The sequence below is a fragment of the Cricetulus griseus genome, chromosome 2, assembly GCF_003668045.3.
Source record: "Cricetulus griseus strain 17A/GY chromosome 2, alternate assembly CriGri-PICRH-1.0, whole genome shotgun sequence".
NCBI classification, from domain to species: Eukaryota; Metazoa; Chordata; class Mammalia; order Rodentia; family Cricetidae; genus Cricetulus; species Cricetulus griseus.
In genome coordinates, this window is record NC_048595.1 from 162,766,955 (window position 1) to 162,786,570 (window position 19,616).

General features: G+C 46.4%; 1 protein-coding gene across 1 annotated transcript in view; it reads right to left on the bottom strand.

Annotated features, from left to right (window-relative positions):
* St8sia5 (ST8 alpha-N-acetyl-neuraminide alpha-2,8-sialyltransferase 5) overlaps window positions 1-16,672 on the bottom strand; it is a 57,224-nt gene extending 40,552 nt beyond the window's left edge. The window contains exon 1 of the mRNA XM_027397943.2: window positions 16,542-16,672. Within this exon, the coding sequence (XP_027253744.1) occupies window positions 16,542-16,672 (131 nt within the window). The remainder of the gene's footprint in view (window positions 1-16,541) is intronic.
* Window positions 16,673-19,616: the final 2,944 nt, after the last annotated feature.

Sequence of the window (19,616 nt, forward strand, 5' to 3'; positions counted from 1 at the left end):
CATAAGACTAAACTGGACCCCCTGAATGTGGGTAACACTTAGGTGGCTTGGGCAGTTTGTGGGGCCACTGGCAGTGAGAACCCTCACAGTGACACACTTCCTCTAACAAGGCCACACCCACTTCAACAAAGCTACATCTCCTAATAGTGCCACTCCCTATAAGGGCCATTTTCTTTCAAACCACCACAGTGTGGCGCGTCCCACTTTTATAAGGTTTTCGACCTCAAGCTGGTTATCTCTGTATGTGGCACTAATGTTTATTCTTCTTTTAGGCTAATAACATTATCTGATCTATGAAAAAATTGAATATACTATTTCCAAAGCTACTTGTTACATTGTTTAAATTTCATCCCTGAGCTAAGAATAGAAACTGTCTTTATTGCCCAATTCAACCATCATGAGAAAGGTTTACTTAATGTGAAACAGGATAACACAGGGAAGAGAAATTTTCTTCATGCCTTCCATGAAATAGCAAACATTTCTGAAGCCTCTGGGAGGAGTAATGGGGAGCACGTTCTTATGTTTGTTATCATGAAGGTGAGGTGGCAAGCTAATTCATATGAAAATCTCAAAAGTAGAAAATAATGCACACTCAAGCACTGAGGGGCTTATGATGATCCCTAAATTCTCATAGTTTCTTCTAGATATATGCCTGACACAATAGTTTAGGTCATGCTTTCCTGGTTATGAAACAAGAGACTGATCACGGAGGCTCAGCTCTCTACTGTTGTAGTTGCTGATGACAAACACCGGGCTTGGCAAGGACCCTGGTGCATGACCTTCAAATATGGAATTGAGTCCTCTGCTCTCAAAATGATCCCATAGTCATCTGAGGGTGTGAGGAGCTACCTAGGCTTAGGGTGGCTACCAAGGAAAGTTTGGGGGAAAGGGAAAAATCACTTCTCAGAGAATTTAAAACAGGAGGAATTGCCCACTAGAGTTTAATTACCTCTATTGATAATATCCTCCAAAAGTTGTGGGGCATTATCTTATTGAAAATTTACTAGTGTGGCCTGAAAAAAACTCATATGCTGCCCACTTTCCTGTTTCCTTTACAACATGGGGTGAACATTTTCTTCTGCCACATTCCCACTGTCGTAAGAGTCTGCCCAGTAGGCCCCTTAGGAAAGACAGCAAGCATTGAGAGGAGACATGAACATAAAACCCCATCCCTAAACCAGAAGCTGTCTCCAATTGATAACCACTTGCAAACAAACAAACAAAAATTGGTTTTCTCCAATGAAGTCTCGCTGGGTATTCAAACCACTCTTAAGGGCAGGGCCCACACTCAGCAATCTATGGCCAATACAAAATGAACTCAATGGCATCTTTGGAGGGTTCTTGTCTCATAACATTTTGTCATGGCATTATTTTGTTTTTATTTCTATTTTTTACCTTAAAGTATATATGTATATATATAACATATATATTTAATATAATATATTATATAAATATATTTATATATTATATTATATTAAATATATTATACTAAATATATTTAATATAATACATTATATTAAATATATATATGTTTTATATATATATATATATATAATATATATATATTGGCTTACAGTTTTGTGGTTTAATGGGATTCCTGTGTACAGCAATGTGTCTCTGCATCTATGTTTCTTGCTCTTTTTCTTTGGCTTTTTCTTCTGTTTGTTTTTTCCTGCTCTTGTTTGTTTTATCTCATTTTATTTTATTGTATTATTATTATTCTTTAGGTGCTGGTTTGTTCTCTAAGAAGAGACAGAAAGAGTGTGGATTTGGATGGGAGGGGAGGTGGAGAGGACTTCAAAGGAGTTGGGGGAAGGGAAAACATATAAGAATATAGTGGATGAAAAAAATCTATTTTCAATAAAAGAGGGGGGAGAACAGAAACCCCAGAGAGAATGCTGTTTGGGTCAGATGGACCTGGACTCCAGAAATTTCCAGAAAGCAAAAAGGCAGATCAGCTGAGAACACTGTAGTTCAGGGAGTCCCCCAGAGGTCTTGTTCCACACAAGACATCCAAGCTCTTCACATGACCTTATGGGAGAGATAAGGCACCTCACCAGTGATAAATTCCCTGGCTAGCTGTGGTGCTTCGAACCTGGGATCTCGGCACTTGGAAGACTGAAGCAGGAAGATGTTGAGTTTGAAATCTCTCTCAAAATTAATTAATTAATTCACACAAGTGGCAGATAAGGTTTAATAGTACTTTTAATTGAATAATTTTAAATGATCCATTTCTTTCTCACTAAGCCCAGATTGTGAAATAAAATATATAGTAGTCCCCAGTTATTAATCATCAAATGTTTAGCATTGTGCATCACAGGTGACCCAGGCACATTTCTTTTATCCATTCATTCTATTTTTGTCACAGTATGTTACATATATTCTATCATATCATTCAATATTCATTACACAGCTGTCAGTCTGGGTGCCAAGGTTCTGTAGTAGTTGTGACCCAAGTGCTGAGTTCCAGCTACAGCAGTGGTTCTCAACCTGTGGGCTGTGACCCCTTTGGGGTTGTTGAAAGACCCTTTCACAGGTGTAACAAGATAAATAAAGGGCCCAGAGGCAGATAATGGGGTTCAAGTTTCAAGCTGAAGATCAGAAAATCAAAGCAGTTGGTCACTAGCTCTTAGTCTACCTCAGACTGAAAGGCGATCATGGCTCCATCAAACCTCAGACTGCTGCCTCTCCTCAGCATGGCTAGAGAATCCTGAGACTTCAATGTCTTCCTATCCTCAATGTGGCTGGAGAATGACTTTTTAATTTTACTCTGTTAAAATTAAAACCTTCCTTTTTATTTAGACAGAAAGAGATGATGGGGGACGTCCTTCTGTATGCTGTGATTATGTTTCTCTTATTGGTTGATAAATAAATCTGTTTTGGCAAATGGATGGGCAGGATTTAGCCAGGAGGAAATCTAAACAGAGATAGAGAAAGGTAGTAGTCAGAGAGAGGAAGATGCCATGTAGCTGCCAAGGAAGCAAGAGACCCGGGCATTCTCCCGTAAGCCAAGGGCATGTGGAGATACACAAATTAATAGAAATGGATTAATAGCCGGGCATTGGTGGCGCACGCCTTTAATCCCAGCACTCGGGAGGCAGAGGCAGGCAGATCTCTGTGAGTTCAAGGTCAGCCTGGTCTTCAGAGCCAGTGCCAGCATAGGCTGCAAAACTACACAGAGAAACCCTGTCTCAAAAAACTAAAAAAAAAAAAAAAAAGATTAATAATTAAGAGAGAGCCTGAGCCATTGGCCAAACAGATTATAATTAATAGAAGTCTCTGTGTGTTTATTTGGCACTAAACAGCTGTGGGACTGGGTGAAACAGAACTTCCGTCTACACACAGGGTCCACCTAAGACCATTAGAAAACACAGATATTTAATTATGATTCATAAAGGTAGTAAAATTATAGTTATGAAGTAGCAACAAAAATAACTTTGTGGTTGGGGGTCACCACAACCTGAGGAACTGTATTAAAGGGCCGCAGCATTAGGAATGTTGAGAACCTTCCTAGAGGGAGCCGAACACCAAGACAATAAATAACTTGCTGACAAAAGAATGTGCCAGAAGGTGAAAGGCATGATAGAAAACAATAACCGGTAGAAAGAAGAACACAGGGCTTGGTGTGTGGCCTTTCAAGACAACAGTGGGGAGGGCTCTGTGAGCAGGGACTTCTGGGAAAGACTGCCCAGCAAGGGTGGGCAGCAAAGACCTGAAGCATATGGACTGGTCAGCCAGAAGCAGGGTGGCAGCTGGTGACGCCTCAGCTCATGGAAGTGATGCCACCTGTCTCTGCTCCCTTGGAACTTTCACCAGGGAGGTGGGCCAATTTCAGAAAAGCCCCAGAATTTCCGGAGCATTAATAGTGTAATCACCAGGCTCCTCTCTGTGGCTGTCCTGCCCCTCGCCGCTGACTGATTCATGATTTTCTGTCAACACTTCAGAATAACTTTGCTAAGAAAATCATGGGGCAAGGGTGTGGAGTGGGAGGTACTGTTCATGGAGTGGGGAGTTTGTCCACTGGGCATGATCATTAGGCTGGCCCCCAACTCTCTCCACTCCCAAAAGGGAAGGAGGGGATTGGCTAGCTGGTGGCAGAGTCGAGCAGATGAGGGCTCAGGGTGGACGAGGCATGGTTTCTTGAGTCCCTCCTGGAGAGCAGCAGGGCCAGGGAGAGAGTAAAACCCTGGAGCTCTGCAGAACCTTTTGAAGGTACAAGACCTACAGTACAGATGACAGAAGAAAAAAGGGGGAACTTCTGTGTGTCATGCAGCCAAGGCTGGGTTCAGAGAAAGAACACAGAGCACGCTGCAGGCTAGGCTCTGGGACCAGAGCCACAATGGCCACAGTGCTGCATTGGATTGAGGATGCTTCCACATTGTTCTGGAACTCACTCTGTAGATCAGACTGGCCCCAAACTACAAAGATCTACCTGCCTCTGCCTCCCGAGTGCCGGGATTAAAGGCATGAGCCGCCACCACCCGGCTCAGAACTGTTATTCTTAACATTTGGCTGGAATCCAGAACTTCTACTGTACAACCCATCCTCTCCCTGCCCACCTCCCACAGTTCACCGCCAGGTGACACACATACAGTGGACACTTGAGTCATCCACTACTGCCACATCCTTCCCAACTGTTCTTTGTTAACTACCTACTCAACGTTTATTTCAAGGAGGGACCGTTCAAGAAGTAACAGGTAGGGGTGGGTGGGGGGAAGAGTACACATGCCAGTCTTGGGCACATTCACAACATAATAAAACCTCCCATGAGGCTCCATCTCTTGAAGATGCCAAGCTGAAGATCAAGCCCTTAGCTAGGACACCTTTGGGGATCATTCCAGATCCGAATTATAGCACTTTCAAATCCAGTCTCCAGAACCTGGCAGTTCTCCAAAACCAGAATCTCCATCTTTTCTCCCAGTAAGAAGCTGATTTGGTGTTTAACGAGGAGCTTTCTGATTTCTTTTGTGTTCATCCAGTCACTTGGTGCCTAATGGGATTCCCTGGGGTTGGTCATGAGAACTGAGAAGAAGAAAGCACCTCTTACCAGGACCTTACAGTCTGTGTTGCTTCACATAGGTTCCTCTGTGTTATAGATCAGGTCCTCAATACCCCACAAAGACCCACCTGTTGAAGGTCACCAGCCTGTGGTGCTATTGAAAGATGGTAGAATCTTTAGGGGTGGGTCTTCCATTGTTGTGAAGAGATACCATGACCAAAGCAACTCTTATAAAGGAAATCATGCAATTGGGGCTGGCTTACAGTGTCAGAGAATTAGCCTATTGTCATCATGGCAGGAAGCAAGCTGGCATGCAGGCATGAGCCTGAGATCTACATACTGATCCACAGACAGCAGGCAGTGTGTGTGAGAGAGAGAGGGGGGGAGGGAGAGGGACAGAGAGAGGGGGGAAGGGAGAGACAGAGAGAGAGAGAGAGAGAGAGAGAGAGCTAGGCTTGCCCTGAGCTTTTGAAACCTCAAAGCCCATCCCCAATGACACACATCTTCCAACAAGGCCACCCTTCCTATTCTTTCCAACCGTTTATCAACTGGGGACTGAGCATGCAAATGTTTGAGCCTATGGGGATCATTCTCATTCAAAGCTACACAGATGGGGTCTGGAGGAAGGAAGTTTGGATAATTAGGGGTGTGCCTTGAAGGGTATACTGAATTCCAACCACTTCTATTTCTAGTGCTCCCTGGCTATCATGAGGTAAGCATCCTCTCCCCTGAGCTTCCACCATGACTTACCTCACCATAGCCAGAGCAACAACATACTCAACCATGCACTGAGCTCCCAAATCTGCAAATCCAAACTTTCCCTTCTGCAAATCAGCACTCTTAGGACCGCTGTCCCCATGGCAGCTGAACAGGACATTTACCATCTGTGCACGAGGGTGAAATTGAGAAGACTATCTGTTGAACAGGGCTGCAGCGTGGGGTAGTGAATCCTAACTTTGGAGTTGGAGCCTGGCTCATGACTCTTCATCAATATTTACAGTAATGAATATTACCTGATGAGCCCTTCTCCTAGTGTGTGTGGAGGAGAGGGATTGGTCCATAGAATAATCATTAGGGTTAAAAGCTACGTGGGGAAAGTTTTAGATTCGAGGTTGAACTCGAATAAAGAGCTAAACCCTATACAAGGTTAACTTTCCCCCAAAAGAACATGGTTCAAAAAGGGCTGGAGAGAGATAGGTGAGAAAGGAGAGATGGAATGCAAGAGTGCATGGGGGTCTCACCACGTCCCTGAAGGACATTGGAGAAAGAACAGGAACTCCAATTCCTCTCTTTGTGCAGGGCACATAGTAGGGCCCAGCACCATGCCAAAGGAGGCTCTCCACTCAGGCTCATGCAAGCACAAGCCTGACACAGAGAGCAGGTCTCAGCATCCTTTGTTCACTAGCTCCTTCTAGCTTCATTCTGCCCTGGAGTAGGTTCTCTGAAGCCGCTGGTCAGCCTGTAAAGCCAACAGCATAGTTCCTGCCCCAGGCCACAGTCTTCTCAATATCCTTTCTCCTTTCTAGGACATCCCATCCCACAAGAGCCACGCTATGAATGGATAGATCCACCCACCATGATCCCAACATTTTGGGCTGCACCTGTTTCACTAGGAAATGGAACAGCAAGCTTTGCCCCTGGGGCAGGATGGGGGTGGGAGACTGGCTCCATGATAAAAGCCTCAAAATATACATGAAGGCAGCACAGAGGCAGCCTGTCCTTTTCCTTGACCCAGTTTCCTAACCTCAAGTCTCAGGCGTGTACCAGCCACATGGTGCAGCCTAGATTTGTACCCTGGGGGCACCAGAAAAAGAAGGCTGGGGCTTATAGAAGAGTCCTCTATACTCACACAATCAGAAGAGACCTCGGTCTGTTCACTGTACAAACAGAAAGCCACAGCACAGCACTGGGCATAACATCCGAGTAGAGCCAGCATGGGTGCTAGGAATTCAAGGGACAAAGGAACACTGTGGGCTGAGAATAGAAGTAGTGGAAGGGCTTAGATGGCCAGTCAGCCAGCTAGGAACAGGAGGCTTAGGTACAGCATGGCTAGAAGCATGGTGATGTCACGAATGTAAAAGACACTTGACTGAGAATCCAAACACTGGGCTTCAGGTCTTCTTCCAGCACGAACTGATTTCCGTATGGGTGTATGGGGTAGGAAATAAAGCCACTCAAGGAGTTCAATTCCCAACAAAACAGTAGATACATTGCACAGCAGTGCTGTGATGTGCCTTTACACCCACAGGAATGAAGGCTCCTTCCTTATCTGCAGGGGATACCACAAGCTGCCAGCCATCAGCTCTCAGCACCCCCACCCCACCTTAGAATTTTCTTAGATAAGACTCCTTCCCTAAGATTATGTCCCCTTCCAGGGACAGCCCTGAGACAATAACTGATCCACACATAAACACAAAGACCTCACCTCTCATTCCAAATCTGGGCAAATCTGAAGGGCCACCCCATGTGGAAGCCCCCGTGTTCAGCTGAGGCTGCCTCTCTTTCTCCCTCTTCCTCCTTTTCTTTGGTCTTGATCCCCAAAGCTCTCCTAAGTAGACATCCTGTACTCTAACAATGTCAGGCTCTCCATAGTAGACATCCTGAACTCTAATGCCTGGCTTAGATCATGCTCTTCAGGGAGCCCAGCCCTGTCTTCAGCATCCTTCTACACCAGTACTAAGACAACGATAAAAACATCCCTAAGTGTCTTATAAATGCATGAAGATGACAAGAAGTGTGGGGTGAGTCTGAAGCCAGAGCTACCCAGGGAACATCAGCCAGTCTCAGAGATTTGTAGTACCCACACAAGAGTCCAAAATGGCCTACCTAAGATGAAGGGTCCAGTTAGGGGATTTGCTACCTCGTCTGTCCTCCATAGGCATCAGGCATGCACACAATACATTCAAAACACTCATCTACGTAAAATTTCCAATAAATATTTGAAATATATACCAAGAAATAAGTAAACAAATGTTACATTTAAATTAAGAAGACAAAAATACAGATATAACAAAGATAGAATTGATACTCATAAACTTCATTTCATTAAACTTAATTTTTTTAATTTCTAGAAAAATCTTAAGCAAAGTTTAAAGGGATAGAAAACCTAAATAGGTTCAAATTACTAAAGGAAATAATGGATAAAGTATTTCCAAAGGAAAAAACTCCGGTGTGGATAGCTATGAATTTGTCACAGGATTGTCTCAAAACCTGTACAAACAACAGATTTGAGTTTTTGTAATTTATTTATTTTACGTGGGGGAAGTATTTTGCTTACATGTGTACCTGGACACCACATGTGTACCTCATATCTGCAGATGCCAGAAGAGGGCTTTGGAGTCCCTAGGACTAGAGCTACAGATAGTTGTAAAACATCATGAAGATGCTGGGACTTGAACCCAGGTCCTCTGGAAGGATGGCCCACAAGTGCGCACAACCACTGAGTCATCTCTCTAACCCCCAAAGAACAGTTTTAAAAGGACTCTTACTATTCGTGTCACAAGATTTTCTTTAAAGGCAAAGACAGTATGGGAAAGGACATGCGTGCCAAGATTATCCTAACTACAAATAATAGTCAACAAAAATCTCACACTGCATAACACATGAAAAGCTAGGCTCATCCCCAAACTATGCACTGAGCATCTGCTAATAGAATCTTTTGGGGATCACTTTTATGAGATGGGACCTTTGATATGGGCTGAGCTGGCTTCAAACCCCAAATCTTTTGCCTTAGCTTCCTGAGTGCCAGGGTCACGGGGTGCACTACCATGACCAGTTGTATGAATGTAATCTACCACATTAAAAGATTAGAGACAAATGACTTACCATCCAATAGATGGTAGGTATAAGAAAAGGATAAGATTTAAAAGAAAATAAAAACCTTTGTAACATAGTCTATGAGCGCATGAAACTTTTGTAACTGCTTGAAGATGTCTACCAAAACTACTAAAAACTAAGTAGTCCCAGTGGTCATTCTTTTTGTAATTGGGATTTACAATTCATGTACAAAAATTCACTCAAAATGACTTAAAAACTGAGTGTAAGAGCAAAGACCATGAAAATGCTTTGAAGAAAACACATGTGTAAATCTCTGTGCTCATGTCCTAAGTGATGGTTTATAGGTGGATAGTTAGTGAGTAGACAACCAACAGCACCAACAACAAACTTGATGGCTCATCCTTCACCAAAACTTTAGACACTTGCGCCTCAAAGAACACCAGTAAGAGAGTAAGAGGTGAGGCCTGGGCATGGCAGAGTGGGAGCTCATTTGCCTGACATGGCCCAGGCCCTCATTTGATCCACAGGGCCACATCCATTTTAATTTAAAAACTAAAGAAGGGGCTGTGGAGGTGGATCAACCGCCAAGACACTTACTGCTCTTGCCAGACCCAGGTTCTGTTGCTCCCAATGCCCTCACTGAGGCTGATAACCCTCTGTGTCCGGGAGATCTGACCCCTCTTCTGACCTTTGTGGGCACTACATGCATGTGGTGCACATGATGAGTCCATGAGGCAAAAACACTCATACACATAAAACAAAAATAAGTAAGTAAATTCTGGGGCTGGAGAGATGGCTGTGCAGTTAAGAGCACTGGCTGTACTTCCAGAAGACTCACGTTAGATTACCAGTACCCACGTGGCAGCTCACAACCATCTGCAACTCCAGTCTCAAGGGATCTGACTCCTTCTTTGGACTTCTGAGGGTACCAGGCACAATATGATGCACAGACATACATGCAGGCAAAAACACCCACACACATAACAATAAATGAATTGATAAAATTTTAAAATAAATAAAATGGAAAATATAATTCATAGAATGAGAGCAATGTCGTGTTGGGATTTCTATTGCTGTGATGAAACTCCATGACCAAAAAGAAAGTTGGGGAGGAAAGGGTTTATTTCCCTTATACTTCAGCATTGCTGTTTATCACTGAAGGAAGTCAAGACAGGAACTCAAACAGGGCAGGGATCTGGAGACAGGAGCTGATGCAGAGGCCATGGAGGGATGCTGCTTACTGGTTTACTCTCGTGGCTTGCTCAACCCACCTTTGTATAGAACCTAGGAACATCAGCCTAGGAATGGCATCACCCACCAGGGGCTGGGCCCTCCCACATCGATCACTAAATGAGAAAATGCCTTACAGCTGGATCTCAAGGAGGCATTTCCTCAGCTGAGGCTCCTTCCTCTGAGGACTCTAGCTCAGAACAGTCAACAATACAGGGTAAGTAATTTACATTTGAAATATATAAAGGGCTCTTACAGTTCAATATGAAAAAGGCAAACACTCCCATTTTAAAATAGGTAAGAGACCTGATTAGACATTTCCCCAAAGAAGAGATACACACAACCAACGACCACATAAAAATTTGTTCCATTATATTAGTCATCTGGGAAAGGCAAAGTCAAGCCCCAGTGAGATACCATTCCAGAACCATGGGGATGGCTGTGATCATAAAGACTGATAAGACAAGCTTGTCACACACGAGAACCCAGAAGGCTCACATACAGCTGAGTGTGGAATGGTGCAGCCACTTTGGAAAACATCTGCAACTGTTCACATGGTAAACACTGGCTACCATATGATCAATAACTCCACTCAGACACAAAGCCTAGGGAAACAGAATTACTGCCACCGAAAAACCTGCACACAAACTGGTCATAATGGCAGACACACAGAAACAACATCAAGATCTGTGACTTGAAGGATGGACAAGCAACCCCCTCTGACCCTGCTCCCTCTGCCGCCACCATGCCCCTCATCTCTCCCAGCCTCCACTTTCAGAGGCAGCTCCTATCTACTCGTGAGTGCAGGCATTCATTCCTCAAGGAGCCCTTTGTGCTCAGCCCACTGTCATTTGTCACCCTGTTCTCTCCTCTTCCATCCAGCTCTATTACACAGATCAGAGAGCAGACCGTGGTGAGGTCTGAACCCAGGACCTTGCACATGACAGGACCTTGCACACACCAGGCAAATGCTCTCTACCCCTCAGCTACACCCGTAGTCCTAAAGACCAGTATTTTTCTAACTAAAAGTGTACTCCCAATAAAACCAAATTTTTACGATGATAAAATACACATCCTGGAGCCAGAAAGATGGCTCAGCATATACGGTTCCCTGCTGCCATACCTGACAGCTGGAGTTTGTTCTCCAGGTTCCACACAAAGGAAGGAGAGAATCAACTCCCAACAAGTTGTCCTCTGACCTTCACACTCATGCCATGGCACTTGCACAAATACATATGAAATAAATAAGTGTAAAAAAAGTTACATAGTCTGAGCTTGGCCATTTTACCCAGTTGTGAGTGTACAGCCAGGAACAGTAAGCTCATCTTTTTTTTTCTTTTTCATCTTCCCCAGAAGAAATTTCTTGCCCATTGAATGATGACTAACATCTCATCCTCCTCGAAGCATCCAGCAACCACCTTTCTGCTTTCTGTCTCTGTGTTTGACAACTCCAAATGCCTCATCAAAGTGGAGTCATACAGCACCTGGCCCTTTTGTCTGTCTCATTTCATTTAACATAATAACTTCAAGGTCCGTCTATGTTGCAGTCTGTGTTAGAACCTTCTTCTTAAGGCCAAATAATAAATATGTATATATGTACAGAGGGGGCAGGGAAGGAGAGAGAGAATGAGGAAGAGAGACAGAGACAGAGAGAACATTATTGTAAACCCAGCTGGCCTGGAACTTTCTGGGATTAAAGGCATGTCTCTCTGGTGTGTGTGTGTGTGTGTGTGTGTGTGTGTGTGTGTGTGTGTGTGTGTTGAAATAGAAAAATGGGTATTAGAGACTGAACCCAGGGCCTCGCACATGCTATGTAGTGCACCATTATCATTATGCTACATCCACAGCCCCAGAATATTCTTCTAGAGATTTTTTATTATTTTCATTTATGCATATGTTTTTGCCTGCATGTGTGAAAAGTGCACCATGTTTGTGCAATGCCCACAGAGCCAAGAGAGGATGTTTGATCCTCTGTAACTGGAACTACAGATGTCTATGAGTCATCACATTGGTGCTGGGAACCATACCTGGGTCCTCTACAAGAGGCTGCTTAGGCCATCTTTCCAGCTCCCCTACAAATTTTTGTTTTAATAGAAAAGATCAGAGCACATTACTTCACAGAATGCTTGCTATCCCCAAGGAGTGTGGATTTTCTTACTGAACATCACAATCATAAAAGTTCAAAACTCACTGATTTGATGGCAAGTGATTCCAAAATACTCATTGATAGCCTGGCTCTTCCCCTGTGCCATTTCAGAGTTCCTTTCCACAAAGTTGCTGCCTTCCATGTCCAAGCAAATACAGACTCAAACTCATGATTCTCCATTTCTCGACGTGCTCCTTTTCACTCACCATCCAACTCTGTTCTCCATACTCTGTCTCCCCTGACTGGACAATGCAGCTCTAGCCCTGCTCTATGTGGACTGTTCAGTCTCCCTGCTCATCATCTCTCCTTTTTGCTGGCTTTCTGAACCTCCCTCCCACCTCCACCTGTGCCCAGGAAGCACTCTTTCTTTAAGACCATTTCAAATGTCCTCTTTAAGCCAAATAAACCCTTTCCTGAAGCAGCTCCCTCCTGGCTCTTAGGGTACCTTGTCAATGCCTCCATGCAAGCTCTTCTGTCTTCCTCACAGCCATGAGTTAGTTCTCCTTCTCTACACCTGGGATCTTGCACACACTATCCTCATCACACCCAGTGGTACTCAGTGTACAGCAAGTATTCTGTATATAGCAAGTACTCAGTGTATAGCAAGTATTCAGTGTACAGCAAGTACTCAGGGTATAGTATGTTCTCGTGTGTCACAATTAGTGTACAGCAAGTATGCAGTGTTAGTATTCATGCATCTGTACTGGCCTGTCCTTGAGGTCCTGACAGGATATGTCCTCAGCTGCTGCCACTAAGAGCACCACCTGTGCACTGTACACATTCACTGTTCCCTCTTAAAAGCACCCTGCCCAACTCTCTCTCTCTCTCTCTCTCTCTCTCTCTCTCTCTCTCTCTCTCTCTCTCTCTCTCTCTCTCTCTCTCCCTCACTCCCTCCCTGCTTCTCTTTCCCCTCTCTCACTGCTCCTGTCTCCAGAGGCTGATCTCCCTCCTTCCCTTTCCCCTTCTATGATCCTTTTCCCTTAATAAAAACCCCTGTGATTGAACTCTGTTGCATGGTGTCTTTTCTCTCTCAAGCCACTTTTCAAAAATTACAACACTCAGTGTATAGTATGTTCTCAGTGTATAGTAAGTACTTAGTGTAGGAAACAGTGTATTGTAAGTTTGGGAAGGCATGGGAAGCAAACACATCACAGCTGTGCTCTTCCTTGTCATTTCCTCCCAAGTCATGGAGTGTGCCTGCTGCTCCACAGAGATAGCTCTTACTAGGCCATCACACTGCTCCCTTTGTCCCCCAACAAGGTACATCCCTAGAATTTTAGTGGCTCATGATGGACCTTGTCAAAAGTTTCTATAGCACATCCCAGGGAAAGACTGAGGGTACAAAATAAATAAACAAATAGATAAATAAAACACATCACCCACTTCCTTCTATAGCAACTTCACATCCCTAGACAAGCTTGCCACCCTTGTGCCTCCAACATGGTCTTCAGAACCCCCGAGCTGTGCCCACACTTCTGAGTGGCTGTGATTATTCCCCCAGTGTCTCTCCTTCTCCAAGCCTTCCCGTACAACACCAAGATAACCTTCCTTTCCAAGCACTTTTATTAAGTTATTTCCCTACCCAAGGAACACATGTGGCTCCCCATGACCTATGAACCAAGCTCAATCTGTCCTCAACCTTCAGAGCACTGCTGTCTGACACATCCCAATATGCTCTCCTTACATCATGGAATCCATCTTTTCATTGTGTCTCTTCCAATGACTACACCTAAGTATACACCCTTGCATGCATGCATTCACACACACACACACACACACACACACACACACACACACACACACACACACACACAAACACACACACCTCTTCAATCTTGTCTTCATTATTCATACTTATTAATGGCTTCTTATTTCCAAACACTTTTGTGACACATGCAGCAAGTGGAACGGCAATTCCTACCTGACAGCTTCTGGCTCAGGGCCATTATCAAGATCAGCACCACCTACATTTGGGACTGAATCGGCTTGGATGTGGCAGGCAATTTGGACCTTGAAGGGTTTTCAGACATCTCCCCTGGCTTCATCCTCAATGACAGTAGTATCTTCTATCCCCATGTGACAACCAAAGGCATGGTTACTCAAATGTCTAAGGGCAAAATTGACCTGACAGATACCTACTGGCCTACAGCATCAAGTGGAGCTTGCTATTAGTCTTTCAGGGGGCCTCCTAGAGAGGTGGGTTTCCAGGTGACAACCCAGTAGGGAGTTCAGTCCAAGAGCCTAGGAACTCAGGGAACTCCAGGGCAGGTCTTTGCTGTTGCCCGATAGACACAAACAACACTCCCCTGGAGCCAACACAAAGCAACTATGATGTGTGATGAAACAGGACACATAAGCAAATGAGTCAGTCACAAGACACAGAACCAGAAATGGAGCCAAGTATGGCAGTGGAGGTGAGATCAGGTGAGGGAGAGATAGGAGGGACCAGTGCCATGCCTGCCTGTGTCCTGTGCTGGGTTGCTGCTTCCTTCCATTATAGATGGGCATGTCCCCTCCCCTATCCAGATCTTATCTGCTTCCAAGGCCCATGAGAGCTCCACCTCCCCCAAGGAGTCTTCCCCAGCCCATCAGATGTTCTTCTCAGCCTTTTACTTCTTAACTCACTTGTGGCCATTTGTTTCCCCATATAGACTTCAATCCCACTGCACACTGGGACCACATCATCACCTTCTTTATAGCATCCCTTCATGGTTCCCTTCTAGGATGGAACATATACCAGCTTTGACTGAAGTTTGGTTGCATTAAGCAGAATTCCTGGAGTGAGGCCTGCAAGGTTTTACCCTGCTGTTTAGCGATCGGTGTCTGTGAGAGATGGAGAATGGGAAGAAACCAATACACCTGCTGAGCTCTGGGCAACCAGTTCATCCCATCCAAACTCAAGCAGGGTTTGCCAGAACAATCGAGCAATAGTGTGGTTGGCACCTACTCTGACCCTGGTGACTCTCTCTGGTCCCACCGGAAGCTCTATGAGCCCCTGAAATTCTGGATAGTTACCAGCAGGGAGCAGAAACCAAGAGCTGCCCTCATTGAGAAGTGGATGCCAAGATCCAGCAAGGCTGCCCAGCAGACAGTTCAGGAACCATCTTAGTGGGGCTTGATCAAGTCCAGCAAGTGAGGAGACTAGAAAGTGTTTTTAAGGACATTGGTGCCACACAGGGCAAATGAGCTGGTGCCAACTAGGGGAGAAAGTTGTCTGGGGATGTCTGGAGCAGTGGGTGGCTGGAAATGAATGTATGAGGCAAGGGGCCACATATACTCCAGTTCTGGAGAGTTACAAGGAGGGACAGACAGATTGCTTAGCTCTCCTGTGGGGAGCAGATCACCAGCAGTAACCCTCACCCTCCCACTCTATGGGCAGCCCAGACTAGGAGCATATGTGACCAATGCAAACTCCAGGACTGGGAAGAGAACAGCATTTAGTTATTGGGGAACTTCTGAGATGGGATGTGTGTGTGGCTAGACATTTTCATTCCCATCCATTTCAGTGGATGGCAGTGAGGTTAGATAGACACTGGTGGTGAACGAGGGGCCTCCAACAGAGAGGAGACTGGCGCTTTCCTTTGGAGACTCTGGCCTGGGAGCATCCAGAGGAGAGCTCCCACCTCCTATCCGGCAGGTAGGCAGCAGCAGCTCTGGCTGCACCAGGCAGCAGAGCTATAGGAACCTGGCAGGCATGTCCGTGTGTCCTCCACACACAGGCACTGAGGCTGCGCCTACATTTTGAGCGGCATCTGCTGCCTCTTCTCTTCAAGGAGTTTGGCTGTGGATGGGGAAGGGGTGAGAGAGCCCAACCTCTGCAGCTGTTCTGACCTTTGGTGTTAAGGATGCAAAAGAAACATCTACTTTGGAGGCCATCGCTTGTCTTGCAGATCTAGAATTCACTGTCCCTTTGAGTGGCCACAGACCAACCACTACCACCCCACCTAATCTGGGGTTCCTAGGAAGAAAAAGGCCATTACCTCCAAGGTCCCCTACAAAAATGTACGACTTGTCAAACTAAGAAGGGGAAAAAAAGAAACCTTCGACCTTCCGGTGGCAGCCAAATGGCAGTGTAGGTTTGGGGAACAGTGCAGTTCTGGGCATGCACATGCATTTATGGTCAGTTTAGCTGCTTAGCATTCCAAGGTGCAGCCCACGTTCACAAGACAATAAAGTTCACACACACACACGTCTTCATAACCCCACCACGACAGGCACACAGCTAGCACTGTCCTCTGGCTGGCAGCAGAGATGCCATAGGGCACACCACGAAGGTGCTCCGGCTAAGGGCAGACTTCCTGGCACCTAGGTGCTTGGGGAACGCTACCGTTGGCCTATCGGCCACCTTTAGACTGGGTGGGTGTATTCCCACCACTCAGACTTTCTTACCTCTTGATGTAGCTCTTGCTGTATAGGATCTGCTGCAGCAAGGTCACCAAGGCGAAGGCGCAGATGAAAATGAAGAGCAAAGTTCGATTCCCCAACAAATCCCGGTTAGCCGAGGGGTCTGCGTAGCGCATCCTGGCGGCCCGGCGCCGCGGATGCACTGTGCGGGACGGCGTGGCAATCACGCACGCTGTGCGGGGCCCCGGGGGGCGTTAGGTGAACTGTCACGGTGTGGCCAGGAGGGCAGAAGACTTCACGGGGCAAAGTTTCCCGCGGGCGCAGCCGGGGCCGCGGTGGCGAAAGGACAGGGTCAGCCGCGAGTAGATCCGCCGAGCCCCAGGCCTGTCCTCGCGTGCTGCTGTCTCTGGGCGCCGGTGTCCCGCAGTCGCCGATCTGCCCGCGGAGGGGCGACGGCAGGTGCGCGAGCCCGGCCGCCCTCCCGCCGAGTGACGACCAATGAGGAGCAGGGCTGGCCAGGCTGGGCTGAGACTCCGCGCGGCGCACCGCCCTCCTCCGGGCTGGTTAGGGATTGGGGGCTCCTGGAGCTTGGGGACGGCCGGGGGACAGCGCGTCTGATACCCGCGCCCTCAGCTAGGGAGTGTGAAGGTTGCCCTTCGGTGCCGCGGCGGAAGCGAGGTGGGCCACGCAACCTAAGGATGCGGGGCTGTAGGGAGGGGGAAGGGAGCGGCGGAAAGGGCCGGGTTGGAATCGTGGGTTTTGGAGGAGCGCGGGGACAAGCGCAGACCGCAGAGCCAGCCTCGTAGGAGACGGAGCATTTGCTTGCAGCACGCAGGGACACTGAGTCACCGAGGCGGCCGCGTTCTGTCGCGCTGCTGGAGAATCCCTGGTGAAAGCGGTGCAAGGTCAGCCGGGTAGCCCTTCAAGGACGGCGCGCTTTTGCGCGGCCCCTGCATACTAATGGCTTGAGGGGCTGTCCCCGGCCCCTGCTGAACAGAAAGTCCGGGTCTATCCGCCCCCCTGCCATGGGCCTCTACCCTCTCACCATCTGCAGCTCGCCCGGCCTTTCGTCAATAACCCTGTTGTCACCCAGACACTGGGACTTTGTCTCATCCTTGGAACTATTCATAGACTGTAGGTCAGCAGCCGGTCACCTTCGGGTACTACGGTTCCCCAAAGCTTTAAGAAGTCACTAGGTCCAGCAGTGAGCACTCAGTGTAAGCTGGGGAAAATGATCGCAGAGATGCAAGGCGGTGGTATCACAGAAATCCTTAACCCCGAAGAATGCCACCCCTACCGGATTCCAGGCTCGCGACAGCCCTTCCATCCCTACACTGCATAGGCTTGGGAGTCAGTCACGTGCCGCGAGCATCCACTACTCAACTCACTCTGTATGCTAGGGCACCCTTCCCAGGACCTTCCAGACACTCCCGAGGTTCCAGAGTCAGGCCTGCTTTGCACTCAAAAATTGACCAAAACTCAAATGGCAGCAAAAGAAAAAAAAAAAATTGGGGGAGAAATGCCCAGACTCCAACCCCTTCAGCCTCTGCATTTAGAAATTTCCTTTTTGACCAGAAACACCAAGGGATGCATGCTAAGCTTCTATGATTAGAAAGCCAGCAATAATTGCAATTTGTGTTTGTTCAGAGGGCTGAAATACTGTTATCTTTGAAGACTGTGTGTAGTTTTCTATCCCCTCTACCAATCTGTGGGTAGGCCTTTTAGCCAATTAGTGAGATAATCTAGAAATTGGGAGGGCTCACCATTGTCTGGTTAGCATCGAATCCTTGCTGTCACATATGCTAATGAAGTTTCACCAGCTATCTTCTGCCATGGTCTACAGTTGAATGGGCCAAATGCACTTCAGATTTCCTGTACATGCCGGGAATGGGGGCCCTGTCAGTGTATCCCAACAACAGTACTGACTTAGTGCTTCTTTCTCTCCCGCTTTCTTTTCTTGCTTTTTCTTTTCACCACAGGATTGTGTTCTGTAGCCTAAGATGGCCTCCAATCTGTGATCACTTTCAATGTGCCACCATGCATGCTCAGCTGTCTTCAAACGTTTTAGCACCTTTCCACTGAGGTCTCCACATATTATGTAGCAGGTCCCACACCCAAGTTCCAAGCTGGCAGCGCAGGGATTTCTACCTAGTTAGTAGTGACTGTCAACCTTGTGGCTTCCTCGTGTGAAGTTAGAGAGGACAGACACAGAGAGTCTCTTGATGACAATACAAGCTCCATGATATTTCAGCTGTCTTTAGTCTAGAAGGCAGAGTCCACTGTCTGCTTCTAAACTGGGGTAGTTAGAGAACGGAATGGGGAAGGAAAAGGAGGATTAAAAGGTTAACAATTTTAGCATATGCCTGGCCCTCAGTATGCATAACCAGGAAGCAGGACATCAAAGAATGTCAAGTGACAGATAAGCATCTCTTGGGGCACATTACTGGGATCAATAGGGCAGGATGGACAGGCATTCAGAGAATCTGGTTACTTCAGTTCTGAGAAACTGATTTAGTTTTCAGATCTGTCGCTGTTCAGCCATATGGAGGAGCTATACAAAATGGGGTGACGAGCCCCTCCTTCTGGCTTGGTACCTTATTTCCTTTCTCATTCTCCCTCCCCATTCTGAGAATTGCCTTTGGATGCAAGCTTCCCTGGAGAAACTAAACAAATCCATTTTACAGGAATGAGTACAAATTATCCCAAGTATAATACATTTACCAAAACAGCCATGGACCATCAATGTATAGCTCACTGCATTTTCAAAAGCTGAACACAGTGATGTGACCAGAATACAAACCAGGACAGCCCTCCCCACCCACCTAGGGTCCCCTCGTACTCCATTATGACTGTTGCTCACTGAGAGGGTCTAAGGATCAAACTCTAAGCATTAGGCTCGCACAGGCAGGGCTTTTATACTCTAAGCCACCTCACAGACCCAGTCTGACTTCTAACGCCAAATTAACATATTTCCAGTTCACGAATTTCCTGTAAATGGAATATATTTTGTGTCTGGCTTCTCTGGCTCACCGTCAGCTGTGAAATCCATCCATGTCATTGTATATGTATGGGTGTATGCAAGTGTATGTAAACCCTCTTGTGCATACAGTTTTAACTGTC